The following is an 18,990-nucleotide window of genomic DNA, read 5'->3' as shown; positions in this document are numbered from 1 at the left end:
GTCTTTTATGACAGCAAAAGACCTGCTGTCGCTTATGACAGCAGGCAAAAACTCGAGTCATGTTTTTATAATGCACTTTTTACTCTTAAGGGCAACTTGAGATGCTCTTGATCTGTCTTGTAAATAGGTGGGTTATTTAATGTTAACATGCTCATTTACAACAAAAGAGCTGCAAAGTTATTGCTGGGCTGCATCAGGTTTGTGTTAACATGATCCCACAATCTTAAGAGTGAATATCCATGAAAATTCACCCCAAGGTCAAACCTTAGGACCAAATCACAGGACTTTGTGATCAATTGAGAACAGTGGACGCAGCATATCAGCTGCTCAGCACGGCGGTAGAGGAGTGATTTGGGCTTGTTTTGCAGCTACCTGAACCCCCCCCCCCCCCCCCCCCCCCCCCCCCCCCTCAGTCTTTTAATCAACTTTAAATCAAATCTACAAAAGAATATCTGAAAAAGAGAAGGTGACTGTAAAGCTCAGTGAACTGAAGCAACATTTTACAGAACAGTGGCCCAAAATTCCTCCACAATGCTGATGATATAGAAAACGATCAGTACAACTTCTTGCTACTGAGGGTTGATCTAAAAGCTGCTGAGTCATGGTGGGATGTACAAACTTTTCACAGGAGTACATACAGTCCTATAAAGGCGTTCATTTCACATGACTACCTTATCTTTCGTCACATCTAAGTTTCTTCAAAATGAACAAATGTGCTTTTGAAACCTACACAGCACATTTGAAACATTTAATGTAAATAGTTACACACAATTGATTTCTTGCCGATCTCATCAGCATCATTCTGAAACAAATCACAAAGACCTAATCACACACTCCTGCTCCCACGCACAGACCCCTGAGGCCAAGTTTCATCATTCAACTGTAAATGCAACACAACCAAATATACGAGCTTTTAGATTGCTGCTTTCCTCACTTTAATATTACTTAATGTACTAACACAGACACACATAAAAGCTTTAGACTGTAATGGGCTTCAGTGTAATTTAGTTTTATTATGGACCTATTGTGCGCAGTCAACCATCGTTCCCTAACACGCGTCCCTCTGCGTGCCAGGGGTTCAGGTGTTTGCTGCTCCCCTCTGACTGAGAAACATGAGCAGACAAGCAGACAGTCACCCATCAACACACCCAGACCCGTACGCAGGGGACAAGGGACGCTTTAGAAACAGTCGCAGCGTTGTAGTATTGCATAGAGACTGTACAAGTTATCACATGCAGCTGCCAATTAACTCCTGGCCGGTGGCGGTTTATCTGCAGCACAGACTAATGAACTGCTTGGTATTTTCATACAGAGAGCGCAGAGATAAACGAAATTAAATGATGGGATGTTTCCAGGAGTTTGAGGCAGATGTGTTGATGTGTTTGTTTTTTTGTGAATCTTTGGTGGACCCAAAGTCCAGATTTTTTTCTTTAAAAGAGATTTAAACCTGTTTGCAGCCTTTGGATTTGAAGCACGCCTACTTTATTATTATTGTTACATTATTAATGACAAATTGGCATAAAGCTTGTGTGTTTAATCAAAATTTAAAAGGCCTTGTCCGTGTTTCATATTGAGAAAATACTGCTCATTTCAACTCGGGGCCCTCCTCTTCTCTTTTGCTCTGCTGAATCTGTAAGGTTGCCTCGTGCAGCACTTTTCCCCAGAGAGCAGATAAGACACCTGTCGAACATTTCTGCTTCCATTTGCTGTCTACAGCTACTAGAGCTCACAACCCCTGTCTGCGTCTACACAGCATGGACATCAAACTCTTTTTCCTTGGATTGTGTGCCCTTTTCTGCATCTTCAGACCTCTCTCGGCACAATCTACATGCAAGCTGAAGGCCAAGTTCAACCTGGGCGGCTATAAGGACGTAGAAAAGAAGACTGTCGTGGTTGGGGGAATGTTTCCTGTTCACAAGCGCGTTGCTTCCAACAAGGGCAACACTTCGAGTGTGCCTCTCTCCTCAGGCTGTGTGGGGTGAGTCGGGCATGTTTATGTCTTTTTTCATCATCGTTGCTATGCTGGGTTAGTCTTCTAGCTTAGGGCGCTGGTATTAAACAAACTAAAATTAAACTTGAAAACTTATTTAGGATCTTAAATGAATAAAGAAATTTTATTAAAGTATCCTAATTTTAGTACTTTCCTACCTGACAGTTTACTCCTGGGAGTCTTGGCTTCATAATTTTATAACAGAATCAAGACGGAGTAGTGTAACACCTCTGGGGCCAATTAATTACAGCAGGCCATATTATTATGGAGGCAGGCCTACAAAGTGTAGCACACAACAATAATCAACAAATTTATTAAGGGCTAGTTTAAATTATAATGTCACAAGACTAAAATGGTTTGCAATTAGTTGGTTTTCATGTATTGTCATTTTCTGCATACACTGAATACCTGTATTAACTGAAAGAAAGGTTCTTTCTTGCACTACTGTTTGTACTGGCTGATCTTTATTAATCTGCTGTTCCTTCGTCACTTATCATCCTGTAGGTTTAACTTTCGTACCTTCCGCTGGGCACAGACCATGTTGTTTGCCATCAAGGAAATTAATGCAAGGGACGACCTGCTTCCCAAAACTGACCTGGGTTACGTCATCTACGACTCCTGCTTCACCATCTCCAAGGCTGTGGAGGGCACCCTGACCTACCTGACAGGCCAAGACGAAGCTGTACCCAACTACCGCTGCGGCGATGGAGCGCCGCTGGCTGCTCTAGTGGGAGCCGGGGGCTCGGATCTGTCCATCGCGACTGCCAGGATCCTGGGACTTTATCATTTTCCGCAGGTAAGCCTGACACTCGTGTCAAAAAATTTGATAAAGTTAAGGAAAATGAACAAAGATAAAGAGTTCAGGCAAAAAGCAACAGTGTGTTCGTACTCTTGTCTTTAGGTCAGTTATTGTTCGACATGCTCTGCTCTGAAAAGTAAGTTCCAGTTCCCCACCTTCTTAAGGACCATTCCCAATGACGAGCACCAGTCTACGGCTATGGCCAAGATGGTGCTACACTTTGGTTGGACTTGGGTGGGCAGCATAGCTGCTGATGATGATTACGGCAAGTACGGCATCAAAGACTTCAAGGACCAGGTTGAGCAAGCTGGCGTCTGCATCTCCTTCTCTGAGACCTTGCCCAAGGTAGACAGATTTCAGTCAGTTTTGCCAGTCAATCTTTATTTCCCTAAACCAACTGTTAGTTCACACAGGGGTTTCATTTCTGCTAAAAAAATTTGTACTCTGATCTTTGGACTTTAGGTGCATTCCCCAGAGGCCATCCAGCGCATTGTTCAAACTGTAATTGACTCCACAGCCAAAATCATTGTGGTCTTTTCATCTGACGTGGACCTCAGTCCTCTCATCAGTGAGCTGCTCCGCAACAATGTGACCAACCGTACCTGGATCGCCAGCGAGGCCTGGATTACCTCCGCTCTCATCAGCCGGCCACCTGGGGTGAGCAAACAGCTGACTGATGACCAAAAGAAATCCAGAAAGTTTAAACCAGTCTGGACCAAATTTTAATGTTTGAGCTTAGCTTGATTATTTGAATGCTTCTATCCAGGTGAGCTCAATCCTTGCCGGCACCCTGGGTTTTGGGGTGAAGAGGGCTGACATCCCCGGTCTTCAGCATCATCTACTGAATCTGGACCCCTATGCAGACTTGCTCACTGAGGAATTCTGGGAGACGGTGTGTTTGTTAACCTTAGGAACTTGCAAACATCTACATGGTAGAATCAGTATTGCAATGATAATTAAACTGTGAATGATGAACCTTCAGTGAAAACACTGACAATTAAACAGATCCCCCACAAAATAACAATTTTGTGATTTTACTTTTGCCTTGCAGCTGTTTAACTGCACGTTGGACTACAGCAAAGCTATGAGAATGGCAAAACAGAGGGCCACGTACGTGAACGGCACACTGTCCAGGACAGTGACAGGATTGCCTGATGGGCTGTGTACCGGGCAGGAGTCTGTGGCACAACTCAACAACACGTACACTGACATCTCTCAGTTACGAATCACTTACAGGTCAGCTCACAATGCCACCGCTCAAAAAACAAACAACCAAAAACAGCAACTGATATATAACCATAACCCAGACAATTAAATGTGCTACTGTTGCAGCATACACTGAGAAAACTTTGTTGCTGTTGTCGCACAGTGCTCCTGAAAGCAATTTATAGTTATCTATTTTAGTTCTGTGTGTAAAGCCTCAGTAGCAGTGAGCCCTGTGTGAATCATTCACTCAGTGCAGTGTGTGCAGCTTTCCTGTGAACTGTTTCTACCACAGAAAATAGCTCCAAAGTAAGCAAGGTACTAATTCTGAAAAGGCACATTTGTCCTTTTGTTGTCTCGTTGTAGCAGGGTGGTAATGTTTATAATAATAAAGAAACTGTTTCACGCAGCGTGTACAAAGCTGTGTATGCTGTAGCCAACGCCCTGCACAACCTGGAGCACTGTGAACCCGGAAAAGGGCCGTTTGTCGGGAAAACATGTGCTGACATCAACAACTTTGAGCCGTGGCAGGTAAACGTGTGCAATAATGAGGTCACGTGTGTGCGTATTGTACTTTTGCTACTTAAACCTCAATTTTTCTCCTCCTTAGCTGATGTATTACGTGAAGAATGTGCGTTTCAAAATGCCAAACACAGGGGAGGAGATCTTCTTTAACGACGGAGATGTGGACGGCTTCTATGACATCATCAACTGGCAGGTCAATAATAATGGGGAGATATCTTATGTCACTGTGGGGAACTACAATGGCTCTGCAGCTCCAGAGAACAGGATGACCATAATGAACGACTCCATCGTGTGGAACAATGACATGTTGGAGGTCAGCGGTATATCGATAAAGAAGAAGTTAGCATATGCTCCTTTTAGATTATGATTCGGTAGCTCATGTATTTCTGTTGCTATGTGTGAAAGCCTCCTCGGTCAGTGTGCAGTGAGAACTGTCAGCCGGGCACCAGGAAGGGGATTCGACAGGGAGAGCCGGTCTGCTGCTTTGACTGCATTCCCTGTGCTGACGGAGAGATCAGCAACACAACTGGTCAGTAAACAACAGGACCACATTTCTTAAATGGTACATGGGCTCTTTCTTCTACTCTACTTGAGTACTCAAAGCACTTTGTACAACTTGCCTCATTCACACATTCATGCTTTAAGTGCTTCCTATCTAACATTCACATTTAGAAATACACAGAATTACACTGCGTGTTACAGTCACTGTTGATAATTTAAAACTCAAGAATTTTGAAATAGACCCAACACCATTAGCACATGTAGATTATGGTAAACATGGTCCTGATGCCCTCGTATTACACTTGGCCTCCCTTTATCACAGATGCTCGTGAATGCATCCTTTGCACTGGCGATTTCTGGTCCAATGCGGCTCATGACGCCTGTGTACCAAAACTCATTGAGTTCCTGGCCTTTGGAGAACCACTGGGAATTACTCTTATTGCCATTTCTGCCTTTGGAGCTTTAGTCACCATCGCTGTCGGGGTGAGAAAAGCCAAACACAAAATTATACCTGAGAGAAGCTCCGATGTGGAGAGGAAACAAGCAAAAAAAAAAAGGTTAAACTTCTTATTTTTTTCTCCCAGGTATTGTTTATTATGCACATTGGCACCCCTCTGGTGAAAGCCAACGATACACTGTTGAGTTTTTCACTGCTCTTCTCTCTGGTGGTGACCTTCCTCTGCTCCATCGTCTTCCTCGGAGAGCCACAACACTGGAGCTGCATGACCAGTCAAGTAGCCTTGGCTCTAGGATTCGCCCTCTGCCTTTCCTCCATAATTGGTTGGTGACCAATTGAAATCATTTTTTCCATTTTTTTTTATAGCTTACTTAACCTTTTTATGTGCCTTGATCCAGACAAAATAAAATCACTGAGATTTTCTCTATAAGGGGCAAAAAGGCAATCTGTGTGTTCACAGTAAACTTTTTTCTTTCAGGTAAGGCAGCAGTATTGATGCTGAGAGCCCAGGTGCTGAAAGCTGCCCGAGCCCGAGCAAGAGCTGCTGCCAAAGCTGCAAAAGCTGCTGCAAGAGCAGCTGCCGAAGCAGCGGCGAATGATGGCAGTCCTGATGTCATCGTAACCAACACTCTCCACAATGACACCAGTGCCCCTCCTATCCCTGAGGTCGACCGTCTCACCCGTGCTCACCAGAGGGCAATAGCTGCTGTAGCTACATTAATACAGGTAAACATAAATAATTCATCAGTGGGGGTAAACCTTAATCAGCTGTAAAATACGACATCTGTCCCTGACCTCTAAATGTTTGTAACATAAAACCATGTGGAAATATAGCGGACATTAACATCCTTCTTCCCAGGCTATAGCGTGCACAGTGTGGCTCATTGTCCTACCTCCACAACCCGTCAAGAACACCTCTGGTCAGAATATAAAGATCATTCTTGAGTGCGATCAAGGCTCAGTGGTTTTCATCTGTTGCATCTTTGCTTATGACATCCTGCTGGCTCTGCTGGCCTTTATCTTTGCCTTCATAGCTCGCAAACTGGAGGACTATGTCAGGTAGGTCACACAAGGAAAGTTAAGCATTAGCAATGCACACCCTAATTTTTCTTGTGGGGGAAATATTTCATAACACACAATGTCATTTATATATTCATCACATTAATTGTGTTCTCTTTTTAAACACTTTCACAGTGAGGCAAAATGTCTTACCTTCAGCATGCTGGTCTTCTTCATCGTGTGGATCTCTTTTGTCCCGGCTTACCTCAGCACCCGTGGCAAGTTCATGGTTGCCGTTCAGATTTTTGCCATCCTGGCTTCCAGCTTTGGCCTGCTAACCTGCATCTTCTTGCCTAAGTGCTACATCCTTTTGATCAAACCTGATCGCAATAAGGAGGAGCTGATGAAGCCCCGACCCAAACCTAAAGATGGAACCTCAACTGGGACGTCAGCGTCTCTCGCTACGACTGCAACTGAGGCTACAATTGCAACCACTGCTATCGATGACTAGTGGCGAAGTAATAACTAAAGTTAGCCACAAATGTAAAAATAATGTAGACAGAAGTTGTGCCACTGACTCAATGAACAGCTGTTGCTGCTAATTAGGCTTTCTAGTCATGTTGATCACATCATCATGCTTGTTCTATAATTAATGGGCAAAATATTTTATTCTGAAAAAGATATATATATTTCTTTTGGATCCACAAGTATTCATGCAAAATTATGTACGTGTCTAAATACCTAAATAGACTGAATGTGTGTACCTTCACATGCATTTCAATAAGTGATATATTAGATAGACCAAAAACAGCTATTTTGTAGATATAATAACAAGTTCAGGCTGTTACTGTAAAACCTCTTTGAATACCATTTTCAAACACTTTGCAATTTTTAAAAAGGAAATGCATACAAATAGCTTCGTGTAAAAAAACACAGAAATGCATGTATAGTGCACCTCTGCTGGATAATTTTATTACTCAATAATATAATAAATGTTATTATCATTACAATTATCATTATGTCATTATCATTATCATTTTTCTCCTTAAAGAGAAACATTATTATTATTTTTGTAGATTTTTTTTTATATATATTATGCTAGATAACTTTAATAAAAAGTGGATCAGATGCCTTGGAGTTGGCCTCCTGTGTTGTCTTCCGCAGTACAAATGAGTTTGTGATGAATGTTACTGGCGCACTATCAGCCTTGCATAGTGCCAAGTACCTCAGTATCCATGTGTGGGGCACTGAGTCATACACTTTGTTGAAGTCAATCCAAGCAGTGCTTAGGTTGGTCTGCCTGGTCTTAGAGCCCTGGTGTACTGCTCTATCAACCAGGAGCTGGTGCAATAACCCTCTCACATTATTTCTAATGCCTTTCTGAGTTGTGCTCATTGTAGCTCTCTTCACGACAGCACAGACACAGGTTGGTTCTTTGAAACGGGCGTTTATTACTTGGGCTTTCTCGCCTCAGCTTCACCATCGCCAATACGCCATGAGAACTGGTCACGAGTGAACATTACAAACCAATTAGCAACTTTACAGTACACATATCAAGTCCAAACACAAATAAAAACATTTCTCAAATGACAAATACCTCGTTGACTGCTTGTCCTGAAAAGAGGTCCTTAAGTCCTTGTGTTGCTTTTACTTTTAATAAACTTTTAGCTCAACACGCTTCATGAAAGACATCTGCTCTCGCAGTCCATGAAAAGTCTCTTGTACTCTCGTTAAGGATATTCTCACGAGACACTAGCTCTTACACTTTACACATGCAAATTTCAAATAAAGACATCAGTGTTGTGGAGAGGCAGGTAAATGCCTGGTAGTTTGATGCCATTGTGACCTTGTGGGGCTCCTTCATGATTAGGATTGTTTTGCCATTCAGTGTCATGGTCCTCCAGTGCTGGCTCACCCTATTCTCTCTCTATCCCTCCACTCTTCATCTTCTATCTCTGTGTATAGCTGTGCGTGTGTGTGTCCAGCACACCTGTGCTGATAAACTCACCTGTTGAAAATCCTGTGATCACCTGGTCACTACTTAGGAGTCTTGTTGGCTACTCTTGCCTCAGTCTGTGCTGTGCTTTTCTTAGATTTCCACCTTACCTGTTCTGTTCCCCTCTGTGCAGGACTCGGGGATCCTTCCCAAGTGAGATAGAGTTTTTCCTGTGAAGACATATTCTGTTAATTTACCTGAACTGGAGCCCTGAAACCCTCTGACTGCTTATCCATCTTCATCCATTGTCATTCACAGTAAATAAATGCACTGAACTTAACCTCCTGAGCTCCATTATGAGTCCACCAGTTCATATCTGTTATGACAGTCTAGATTAGTACCTGCTGTTAGCAGCCCTGTTATTTTTGCTGCCAGGCAATCATGGAGTCCTGTTCTTCCTTCAGCCAGTCTGTTCACTGAAGTGCAGAAGGCTGTTATTAGAGACAGGTCCTATATGAAAAAGAGGTACAACAAAAAGGCTATAACTGAGGCTCTAGAAACTGCCAAACAAAGCCTCACGGCTCTGACCACTAGGCTGAAGAGATATACCAGAGAAGCCAAGAGAATGAATGGCCTGTTCTCCAAAGATTCATCCAGAGTGTTTGCTTAGCTACAAGGGAATAATAGCACAAGGACAGACCCATACACACACATCTGTGAGAGTGAGGTATTACACAACACCAAGGCCAAGTGGCTGGTAGATACAGCAACCTCACAGAGCGAGAGCCAGCCAACATCTCAAAGGCAGACAGACGTCAAATAACAAGTCTTCAGGATGAAGAGCTGGACAGCACCAGAGCCTGCCATGATCCATTAGTAAAGACAACACTGTAGGCCAAATCCAAGGGAGTAGCATAAGTTACCATCAAATGCAGAATATACGAAAGTGATGCACTGTCCCCGCTGTTCTTCAGGAAAAGTTCTCCAGGCTTCTTAAAGGACATTCAAAGCTTTTCTTTGGGTGTTGGGTGCCTTTTGTTTCGTAGATGATCCCACACTCCATTGATAATATTGAGATCTGGGATTTGGGGATGTCGATCCAAGTTTGATAGTGTTAAATTTTTTTAATTGTGTGTTTTTTGATATATGTATGCTTTGCTGCATCGGACATGTGTTGGTGTCATGCCGAAAAATTAAGCTTTTGCCAGTCAGATGCTTTCCAGATGGTTTTGCATGGTGGATCAAAATTTAATGGTATTTTTCTGTGTAATTTCATGAGCTTTGCCAAGGTCTCCAACACCACTGGGTAAAATGCAGCTGCCCTTCCACTGAGACCATTTCTGATCAGGTTTCAGTGAACAGATCAACAGAAGATCTATCTGTATCAGGTCTTTTTTTGGATTTTCCTCCATTCTTTTAAGGACAAGAGTTTCGCACACTGTTTAACTGCACTTCTTCTTTTGTCCTCCACTTAGGACACACCACACCTTTAAAATGTAAATGGGGGGGGGGGGGGGGGGGGGGGGGGCGGGTATTATACCAATGATGCTAATATGATATACTCCACAGTAGAATTCATTGTTCCATGTGAGATGAGCCTTTGTGTTCCTTTTGGTCAGCATTGGTTTTCTCCTTGAACTCTCCCATGGATGCCATTTTTGCCCAGTGTCTTTCTTATTGTTGAATCATGAAACCTTAACTGAGACGAGTGACACCTGCAATTCTTAGTCCCTTTTCATACAGGACAAAGTAGGTTTGGATAAAAATTTTTTTTCAAAAGTGCATTTTACATTTACCTGGGTTATCTTTGTCTAATATTAAAATTTGTTTGATCTGAAACATGTAAGTGTGACAAATACACAAAGCACTAGTAGACTAAAGGAGAAAACAGGTCAAGAAACACTTTTTCACACCACTGCAAATCTCTTAGCTGGCTAGAACAATCCAGCAGAGGGCGCTGATGTAAGATTTTCTTTTCTTCTTCTTTTTAATCTGGACGTTGGTTGGATATGCACTAAATTGGCCACAACTCTCACTCTGATTTAAGACATTACATTTCTTTGATGAAAGGCTCCAATTTGATATCAATATAGGAAAAAAACATACTGCATCAATATATATGGAGTGATGAAAGATTAAAAAGATATGATGAATTTTTCAGACTACTTTTATGAGATGGAGAGATATTAATTATGATGGATTGCATGTGATGGCCTCTTACTGCTGAAGAGACAAAAGGAAGCACAGAGACAGCAGAGCGCACCATGATGTCATGTGTCTGTGTGTGTTTGCTGCTATAATGCTTTGATAATGTCTGTGTTACAAAAGATGAAAAAGCTATATTTTGTGTTGCTTTATGCCTCTTTCACCGTCATCATCATCATCATCATCACTCATCACTGCTATTTTTTTCTGCATGTCAACCTATGTGCTGATCTGTGTGTGTGTGTGTGTGGGAGGGGGAGGGGGACGGTGAACTGTGTCCAATCAAAGCTATCGGTGCGGACGGTAATAAATTCTCCTGGTGACAGAGGGGTGAAGGAAGGAATGTTTATAAGTTATTGTCAGCTGACGACAATGAACAGAAACACTGGTGCTAAACTGAGACGCGTGCACGTGCATCACTGCATATATATGTGTGTTAATCTTACTTTGCTTCTGAGCGTGCGTCCGTGCTTGTTTTCAGTTATCTGTAGGCTGTCAGAACAGTTTAAATCATTACAGTCTGTTGTTTTAATAAATGTTAATTTTCAACACCTGTCTGCTATAAATACAAGCGTTTAAATGCCATCAAACTGATGACTTATAGCATTTGTATTTCTTCCCAAATGTAAAATCCAGTGTTTAGCTAGTCTCCATCCGTATAAAATCTAATTAATATGAAATTCAATAAGTTAAAAATCTAGATACTCATAATGGTGGAAGTTGGGAAATTCCTGTGTTGCAACAGCAAAAGCATGAAAATGACTGATTGATCGAGAAGGTGGGACTGTTTTTTGTTCTGTGGCTCTGATTAGTTATCAGTTACCATCATGTTCATGCAAGAGTTATGGAAGGGTATGCTCTAATAAAGACAAAGAGAGGAATTTAGATCAGGGCTTGCCAGAGTCTGTCTACACCTTTTAAACTGCCAGCATGAACTCAAAATTTAACAGCACATGACATGGAAACAGGAATTTGTGGAGGTAAGTGTCTTAGATTACAGTGATGTACCACGGAGATAGACTTACACAAGATTTCCAGAATTGCTTACTTGGTTATCTTTGTTAACAGGCTGTCTGTGTAGGTTCTCAGTAAACGTGCTCTCTGACCTTGAGGTCGAGGTCACTGAAATTCAAACTCTTCTGAGATTTTTAAATGATGGTGTCAATTGGAAAATCCTAGAGGATTTTCAGAACCTGACCTTTGGCCTTGAGGTCAAGGTCACCAAAGTTCAAACTCATTCAAGAGTTTTGGTAGATGCACCTAAATGGCAAGGTAGGATATATCACAGGGCAGGGACTGGAAACTCAGAAACTGAGAGGAAAGGGCATAATACCAAATGCCAAGATGAATAGAACCGAATATTGCTGAATTTGAAATGTTTTTTCTTTTGGCTTACTTGTTGTTTCCTGAACAGAGGCAGCCGAAGGCTACATGACTGGCAGGCGAGAATATGAGAGCGCTGGAGAGTAGGCAGACAGGTGGAAAACAGGTAAGTCATTTCCTTAGCTGGGAATAGGATAAACAGATTGGTGTAGACAGACTCAGGTAAATGGATATCCAGGTAAACCGATTTTCAGATTGGGGTCCAAGCAGACAACTAAGAAGGAGAACAACACACGATACCATAGAATAAAAGCCAAAAACACAGGTAAAAAGGAAGGCCTGATTACCATGGTAATGACAAGAACAGCCTAGCAGAGACAGCTACACCGTCCAGCCTTTAAATACCAGGAACCAGGAGCCCATGCATAGGCCAGTACAGCAGAGCCAGCCCAATAATTCCACCTGAAGCTTCGGAGTAAAGAGTTAGAAGTGGAGAGAAAAAGAGGAAGAAGACCCAAACTCTATGTTGCTGGGTCCATAACAGCATACGAATTATTTATAAGACTTTCCACTCATTTAAAAATGTTGTTCATTTCATTGGTATGTTATTTTAGCAGTGGTATTCCATCATGATAAGCAAGCCAAGCAAGGCAGTGCTTAATTTCTCAATCTAAAAACAGACATAAATTAAAATATACAATGTTGTTGAAATGCCATGAAGCTGCTTGCGTGTTTGCATGTATCCTTTACATTACTGTCATCTTGCGGCTCCAGTCTGCTATTGCCTCTGAAAGCTGCACTGATTTCCTGCTCGTAGGAAACTATAGCTGTCTCTGTTTTACAGACATGTCTGTTAACTACTGGACTGGAGCTGGGCAAACAGGGTTTTTTAAGCGCATCTTTTACTTTAAACTGATGGGAGACCAGAGATCAGTTCTAATCCTTGCTTTGTGTGGGAATCACACAACTACCTTGGCCAAGAAGTGTGATGGAGAGAAAATGAAGTTGTGCAGAAAAAGAAATGTGAGGGTAATGGGGAAAGTCTCTGCTTGCTTTTCCATACAATTTACAACATGTCATTGCAATTTAGAACAAAATACTACTTCCTTACATGAAGCTTATCAAAACTTGCCTTCACCTCTTCTCATAGCTTAAGTTACCCTCACTGGTTACACAGGCAGGTGGCTGTAAACAGTAAACACCATTAAGGACCTTTCATCGTCATGAAACCAGTCACTTCTGAATAGTTTCCATGACATTTGTGTTATTCTTAATGTCAAAATGATACTTTGCACTCAGGGACCCAAGCGTGTAAAGGATCACTTGAGCTCCTGGTGATCTGTATGTGCGTAATTCACAGACATATTTCATTTAGTTTATACAGCTATATTCCTTTTTCTATTTCTATTTCTATTGATACTTCAGGCGTATGTTAAGAAGATCACAGTGTTGGCAGCTGACACCTGTCACTAACTGTATTTATACAGTCTATTTCCCCCCTGTGGAGTGAGAAGAAAAACGCTTGCAATAAAAAATCATTATAACGTTTTCAAAGCTGCAATTATCTCTTTCCAGCATCTCATATTAAAGATAAAATGAATTAACCTGTCAATTCTACTAATTTTCTTTTGTTAAAAGAGAATTAAATAGCTGCTACATATAAAAAAACACTTTGTGAGAGAAAATGGAGACCCCTGGAAGGTGCAAAGGCTCAACATGCGTCTTCTAATTTAATAGTGGAAGGAGCAGCTGTCCTGTTTTGTTCCACACAGTTTTGCACCAGTGTAGTTCATATGTGTGTGTGTGTGTTTGTGTGTCTTTTTGTTTAAACTCTATAATGTCACCACGTTTTCTTTATCACCCTCTCACCATTCCTTTACTGCATTTCACCCTTCCCCCCCCTCTCTCTCTATATATATATATGTAGTCTGCATATCCACCTATACTGTAGTATTTGCTGTAGTAATAGTAGTAGTACTATCAGTTTACCTTTCCGTGAGACCTCATGAAAACAACACGAATGATGGATTTTGTTCGTGCTAGAATTTCCACCCTAGTGACTCCAACATTGCACACGGGTCAGGTTCGATACACACTGTGTGACAAATTTTCTAAATGACCTCGAAGGACAACAGGTCTCCAAGTAGAGGTGGTGTGTGCAGGTCCATGTGAACTTTGGAAATATGCTGGTTTATCTCAAGAGACCAAAAGTGGACGCACTAAGCTAGGAGGAAATTAACTCCCAACACTGGGAGATGCTAAAGCTCTGAGCCATGTGAAATCCTGGCCAACTAACACATAACACTTCTAACTACTACCGGCCTGAATGTTACTCTCCAGTGTAAGAAGAAGGAAACTTGATTTGATGTCAGAGGGCTGCAGTGACTTTTGCAGAAAGGGAAGCAGACACAAACAGCACCCTCCACCTATTAACAAGACAAATAATAACCATTTTATGCTGTCCTTGATTCTTTAAATATGCTGATAGCCTCCTGTAGCTTCATGCACTCTACATGGATGTCTTAGTAAATTATTATTATTTGTATAATCAAATAAACATCTACTATACAATCAAAACAATTCTCTACTATTATCTGACAATGAGGAGTCGTTTTTAGAACCATTTCTTTAGCAAAAGAAGCAATAAAACACTACGAAAATATCCAATACATAGAAAACTATCATTGTCAAATTTGCATAAATTATCAAAAGTAAAAATAAATATATTGCACAAAAATATTAAGCTCTATATAAAGCTCTTGAGAAGTGGAGATATAGACATTACTTTTATTTTTATTGCACAGAAGGACAAGAGCGTGACAGTTATGTGCAAACAGCATCCAGGCTCGAACACAACGTCAGCTCTTTGCAAGCACCTGCACAGACAGCATGCTAACACTAAGCTAAGCTAAGCTAAGCTAAGAACCCAGCCCAGCAGACCGAGCCTGAATTTCAACAAGTAATAAAGTGATGCTCAGTCAGGTTTACAGCTTCCGTTTCTACCTGTTCATGTTTCTAAGGTAGAATCATTGTGATGATTGCTTTGAAGTCTCCTTAGGCTGGTTTTCATGTTTTGCTTTGTATTCATACTTGCACACTAAAACAAAGACCTTATGTCTATCTTAATTAGCACAGGGTTTTATGTTGGTGCCTGGAACTGTTGCCTCAGGTTTAGATTGTTAACTGGTAATGTGTGATTTAGTAGTTTTATGAGAGTTGTGTAACAAATTACTTTCTTAAATAAATAAAATAGTTAATGCATTAGCAACAAGTAAAATGTTATACATTACTTTTTTGTGTAATGAACCCAACACTTGTCGTCAGTAAGAAAACTTATCTATTGATAAATGACAGAAGCTTATCTCTTTTCTATTCCCAGCTGTTTCATAACTGAACAATGGAAGTAGTTTCAGCAGCAGCTTAATTCTCACACTAGTCTCCTGTTAGTCTCCCATCACAGATGGAAAGTTTATCCACAATGAACAAACAAAGATAACTAGAAAAGTCTCTGGGCCTCTCAGTTTGACAAGCTCTTGTCATTGTTTATGGGTCGTAAAATGAAGACATGCTACAGTTTCATACAGCATCCAAGGCAAGCAGTTTCCAGTAGCAATAGCCAGTTGTAGCCACAAGATGGCAGTAATGTGAAGGATGGTTGCAAACATGACACTCTTTATGGCAGAACAATGTTTGAGATTAAAGGAGAGGGTTCACTTTAACTCTGGTACATTTCACCTCATGTCTATTTTTAGATTTGATTGGGCAAGCAACTGAAGCGACTCCAAGTGTAGAATTGCACTGATCTGTGTAAATACATTGAGTTATCTGGACAACTGGAGCCTGGAATGTCCTCTGGGAACCAGCTGTTATTGACAAAATGATGGGCAACAAGCAACCTCCTTGTGTTTGAACCCAAAAAAGGATGTAGGTTCAACTCGTGTCTCCTCTCTCGTGTAGTAATGTGAGTAAGTAAGTAATTCTTCATCCAGTAAGACGAAGAACAAAATTATCTTTGAGCTAACTGTCCCAAGGAAGAAGTTAGTATACGAAATGACTGACATACTCAGATCTTTGCTGTTAGTGCAGTGATCTGGCTGAAGAACCATCACCTAACCTGTGGAAGCAGGATGCCACTGATGTTGGTACGTGAGGACTAACTGGAACAAGCCAGAAAGACTTGGCTGACAAGTCAGAGAAAAGTAGCTTTTGGCTCTTACTGTGGAAAGAAGTAAGTAAGAAGTAAGTATTGGATGTAAAACCTAAACTGAGATCTAGTTGCAGGAGACAACAGGGAGACTTTTCTGCTCTGCCAACAGAAGAAGGAAAGAGTGAAATTTTGAATATTGAATGCGTCCGGCTGAAGACCCTACAGGTGACCTAGCAGGCGCAACAAGCAGAAATTCCCCAGCCGATTAACAACTTTGGTTAAATGGAAAAAGAAAAAAAAAACTGATGCAGTGTTTCATAGAACCAGATGTAAAAACTGAAGAAACATGTCTGTAATTTTATATATATTTCTGATATTTTAAGTTGTTTTTTAATATATCAGACATTTTAAAAAGATACTGCGTAAACAACGAAGTACAAAGTCCCAGCAAGTTTCCAATCCAAATTAGCTGCTGACCACAGGCGGAGGTTCACCCTGTAGCCAGCACTGACCCCAACCTTTGCCCTGGGCCCCTCACATGTCCAGTGAGCTATCAGGCTCCCATTACTTGGTTGAATAATTTAGGGCTGACACTCCATCACTGATCTATTCACTTGACCTCTGAGGACACCAATCTTTGGGTGTCCACTGTGCATTTAAACTGGTGCATGCGTTTGCTTTTTAAGGTCTGTTGGCTGGTTAATAAACCACTAATGGATCAATATAAAAGAGAAGCATTTTTGTCTACCTCTGTCAGAAGTCAAGACACTTGAGAAAGTTAGCAAAAGTTCTGAGACTGCATTATGTGCCAAGCTTTCCCGCAAAGCTCACTCTTGTCCTTCAAGTGACAGCACTTTACTAAGCCTGCTTTTAAATGAACTCCACAATAAGCCCAAATCCTCTTTCTGCTTTCCTGCTTTTGCTTTTACCTTACTGCTTGTATTTGACTAGCGTTATGTTGAGTCAGGTGGAGAATAGCCCCGTAGGTCCTGTGCTCTCCTGACATTAATCTGCATCTCATCAGCATGCTATCCCTCTCCTCTCCGCAGACAATGCTTGAAAGAGTGCACCGATCGGGTCCTTCCATTCACCTTCACTTACCCCCCTTCTTTGCACCATTGTGCTTTGCTGTTTTATTCACCGGTTTCTGGCACATTCTGGCAGGAAATATAATTTACATCTGACTATGGTTTAAAAAAAAACGTTATTGAAATGTTGGGTTCAATTTTGAGCATCAAACTTTGCTTAGAAAAAATGAAATCACATGTCCTTACATGCAAATCTGCAAGCATGCACACACAGAATTTACACATGCAATACAAGTTGAAATAACATAGTGATCTACACAGCAGTTCCATGCCCTGACTCTCTTTTTTGGTCACCTAATCTACTGTGAATATTTACAAACTGGGTTTCCCTGTTTATATTTTAATATCTAAATTGCTGCATTGGTGTCAGTGCTATAGATGAAAAAGAAGCAAAGGGGTGTGCGCTTCAAACAATCACGTGCAGTGTGTATTTCCAATTTACAACTTCTCTCTATAATTGTGCGTTATGGGCTCGGGCTTGTGTGTTTGCAATGTGTGTGTTATCATGTCTTTTTATATTTCTTTCACCTGTTTTAGAACTCAGATTTGTTGTGTACTCCTGTGTGTGTGAGAGACTGTGCGAGTGTGTATGTATTGTTGACACCCAGTCATGTTTGGCTCCCTCCTTTTAGGCCAGCGCAGGCTGTGACGAGACAAGGAAACTGGGATCCTGTTTCAAGCTGGATGAGGCTATAAGAGACCAGGGAGCACTCTGCACAGACAGACACACTGACAGGCACAAAGGAGAGAAAAAGAACCAAGTTCAAAGAGAAAGAAGATCTAAGGACAGTTTCAGATAGTTTGGTAGAAGGTATCTAAAAAGTACTGAGAGCATTGCTGGGTGATTACAGGACAGTGAGATATGCATCACTCATTGAGGCTGGAGTAACCGTCATCTCCAAACGAAGGTGCAGGATCGAGAAACATTTGGAAACCTTAAGTGTGCTCTTTTCACCTTGATCCCGGAGCTTTGCTCTTGAGGGGAGGGGGCCACGCTCTGGGGCCATGCTAGCTGCACGAAGCAGCGGAGGGGGCATCGGAGGGCCCGGCGGGCACCAGCCTCCCCACGTGCACCGAAAACACTCAGTGGCCTCTCTCAGTGGGCTAAAAGCCCAGCGCAGCAACTCCCAGGATGCCAAGCGCAATTCCTCCTCCGGGAAACAGGTGGCACAGCATAGAAACAAGGCAGCAGTAATCAGAGAGATGGAGACCAACTGGTACCTGAAAATGTTTGGCCTGGGCAAAGACGAGACAGTTGCACAAAAGACTGGCATGCTGTACAGGTCAGTTAAACCCTGTCTAAGTGTGTGTGGGCATGCTTGTCAGTGAGTGATTGTAGATACTTGAGAGTGCAAACAGACTGATGGCCTAACGTGTTACACAGAGCAGCTTGTTGATGAGCACAAATCATTTGTGAGGTGAATCGTACACTCACCTCACAAGTACTTTGGAACACACACAAAGACCCAAAAACGTCTTTTTTATGATTATCTACACATCGTTAACACCTGTAAGTTTGTTTGTGCAACTGTCAGGAAATTCATAAAGTGCGTGCATGCACACTGTTAGATTGTTCAAGTATTTCTGTGCTGGATCCTCAGAGCTATCTGATGACAAGCGGTTCCCCCTCCGTCCAACCGTTTCATTTGTGTGTCACAGCAGTCACGCTGGTCATTAAAGTTGTGTCACCGGATCTGTTCTTAATGCTAATAGCAAGCATCTGTCTCGCTGGTGGTGTTGACATCTTCCACCACCATGGTGACAAAACATGGAGGCTGGAGGGAGTGTTTTCATTCTTTTATGTGTGATTGACAGAC

The 18,990-nt window shown here is 41.8% G+C and overlaps 2 protein-coding genes across 2 annotated transcripts in view; both read left to right on the top strand.

Moving 5' to 3' along the window:
• The first annotated feature begins 2,494 nt into the window (after positions 1-2,494).
• On the top strand, positions 2,495-7,590 carry vmn2r1 (vomeronasal 2, receptor 1). Its single transcript, XM_085379974.1, has 13 exons — positions 2,495-2,786; positions 2,892-3,134; positions 3,252-3,446; positions 3,556-3,681; positions 3,841-4,025; positions 4,403-4,523; positions 4,603-4,830; positions 4,923-5,046; positions 5,341-5,501; positions 5,603-5,798; positions 5,954-6,201; positions 6,335-6,534; positions 6,670-7,590. The coding sequence occupies exons 1-13, from the start codon at positions 2,529-2,531 to the stop codon at positions 6,983-6,985; spliced, it is 2,601 nt and encodes an 866-aa protein (XP_085236100.1). The 5' UTR covers positions 2,495-2,528; the 3' UTR covers positions 6,986-7,590.
• Positions 7,591-17,858: 10,268 nt separating this feature from the next.
• kcnab1a (potassium voltage-gated channel subfamily A regulatory beta subunit 1a) overlaps positions 17,859-18,990 on the top strand; it is a 147,750-nt gene continuing 146,618 nt past the window's right edge. Inside the window, exon 1 of the mRNA XM_085380008.1 lies at positions 17,859-18,456. Coding sequence (XP_085236134.1) covers positions 18,179-18,456 — 278 coding nt within the window. The 5' untranslated portion in view covers positions 17,859-18,178. The remainder of the gene's footprint in view (positions 18,457-18,990) is intronic.

The sequence above is a fragment of the Rhamphochromis longiceps genome, linkage group LG14, assembly GCF_057381845.1.
Source record: "Rhamphochromis longiceps isolate RC_006_pf linkage group LG14, R_longiceps_female_GT1.1, whole genome shotgun sequence".
Classification (NCBI taxonomy): Eukaryota; Metazoa; Chordata; class Actinopteri; order Cichliformes; family Cichlidae; genus Rhamphochromis; species Rhamphochromis longiceps.
The sequence above is the reverse complement of the archived record's forward strand: the minus strand, read 5'-3'. Positions and strand labels throughout refer to the sequence as shown.

What these genes read in the sequence shown, in the direction of transcription:
- vmn2r1 (XM_085379974.1), top strand. Translation starts at nt 2,529, where the DNA reads ATGTTGTTTGCCATCAAGGAAATTAATGCAAGGGACGACCTGCTTCCC. An exon ending in GACTTTATCATTTTCCGCAG is followed by an intron (nt 2,787 to 2,891) that starts GTAAGCCTGACA and finishes TCTTGTCTTTAG; the next exon opens with GTCAGTTATTGTTCGACATG. An exon ending in ACAACTTTGAGCCGTGGCAG is followed by an intron (nt 4,524 to 4,602) that starts GTAAACGTGTGC and finishes TCTCCTCCTTAG; the next exon opens with CTGATGTATTACGTGAAGAA.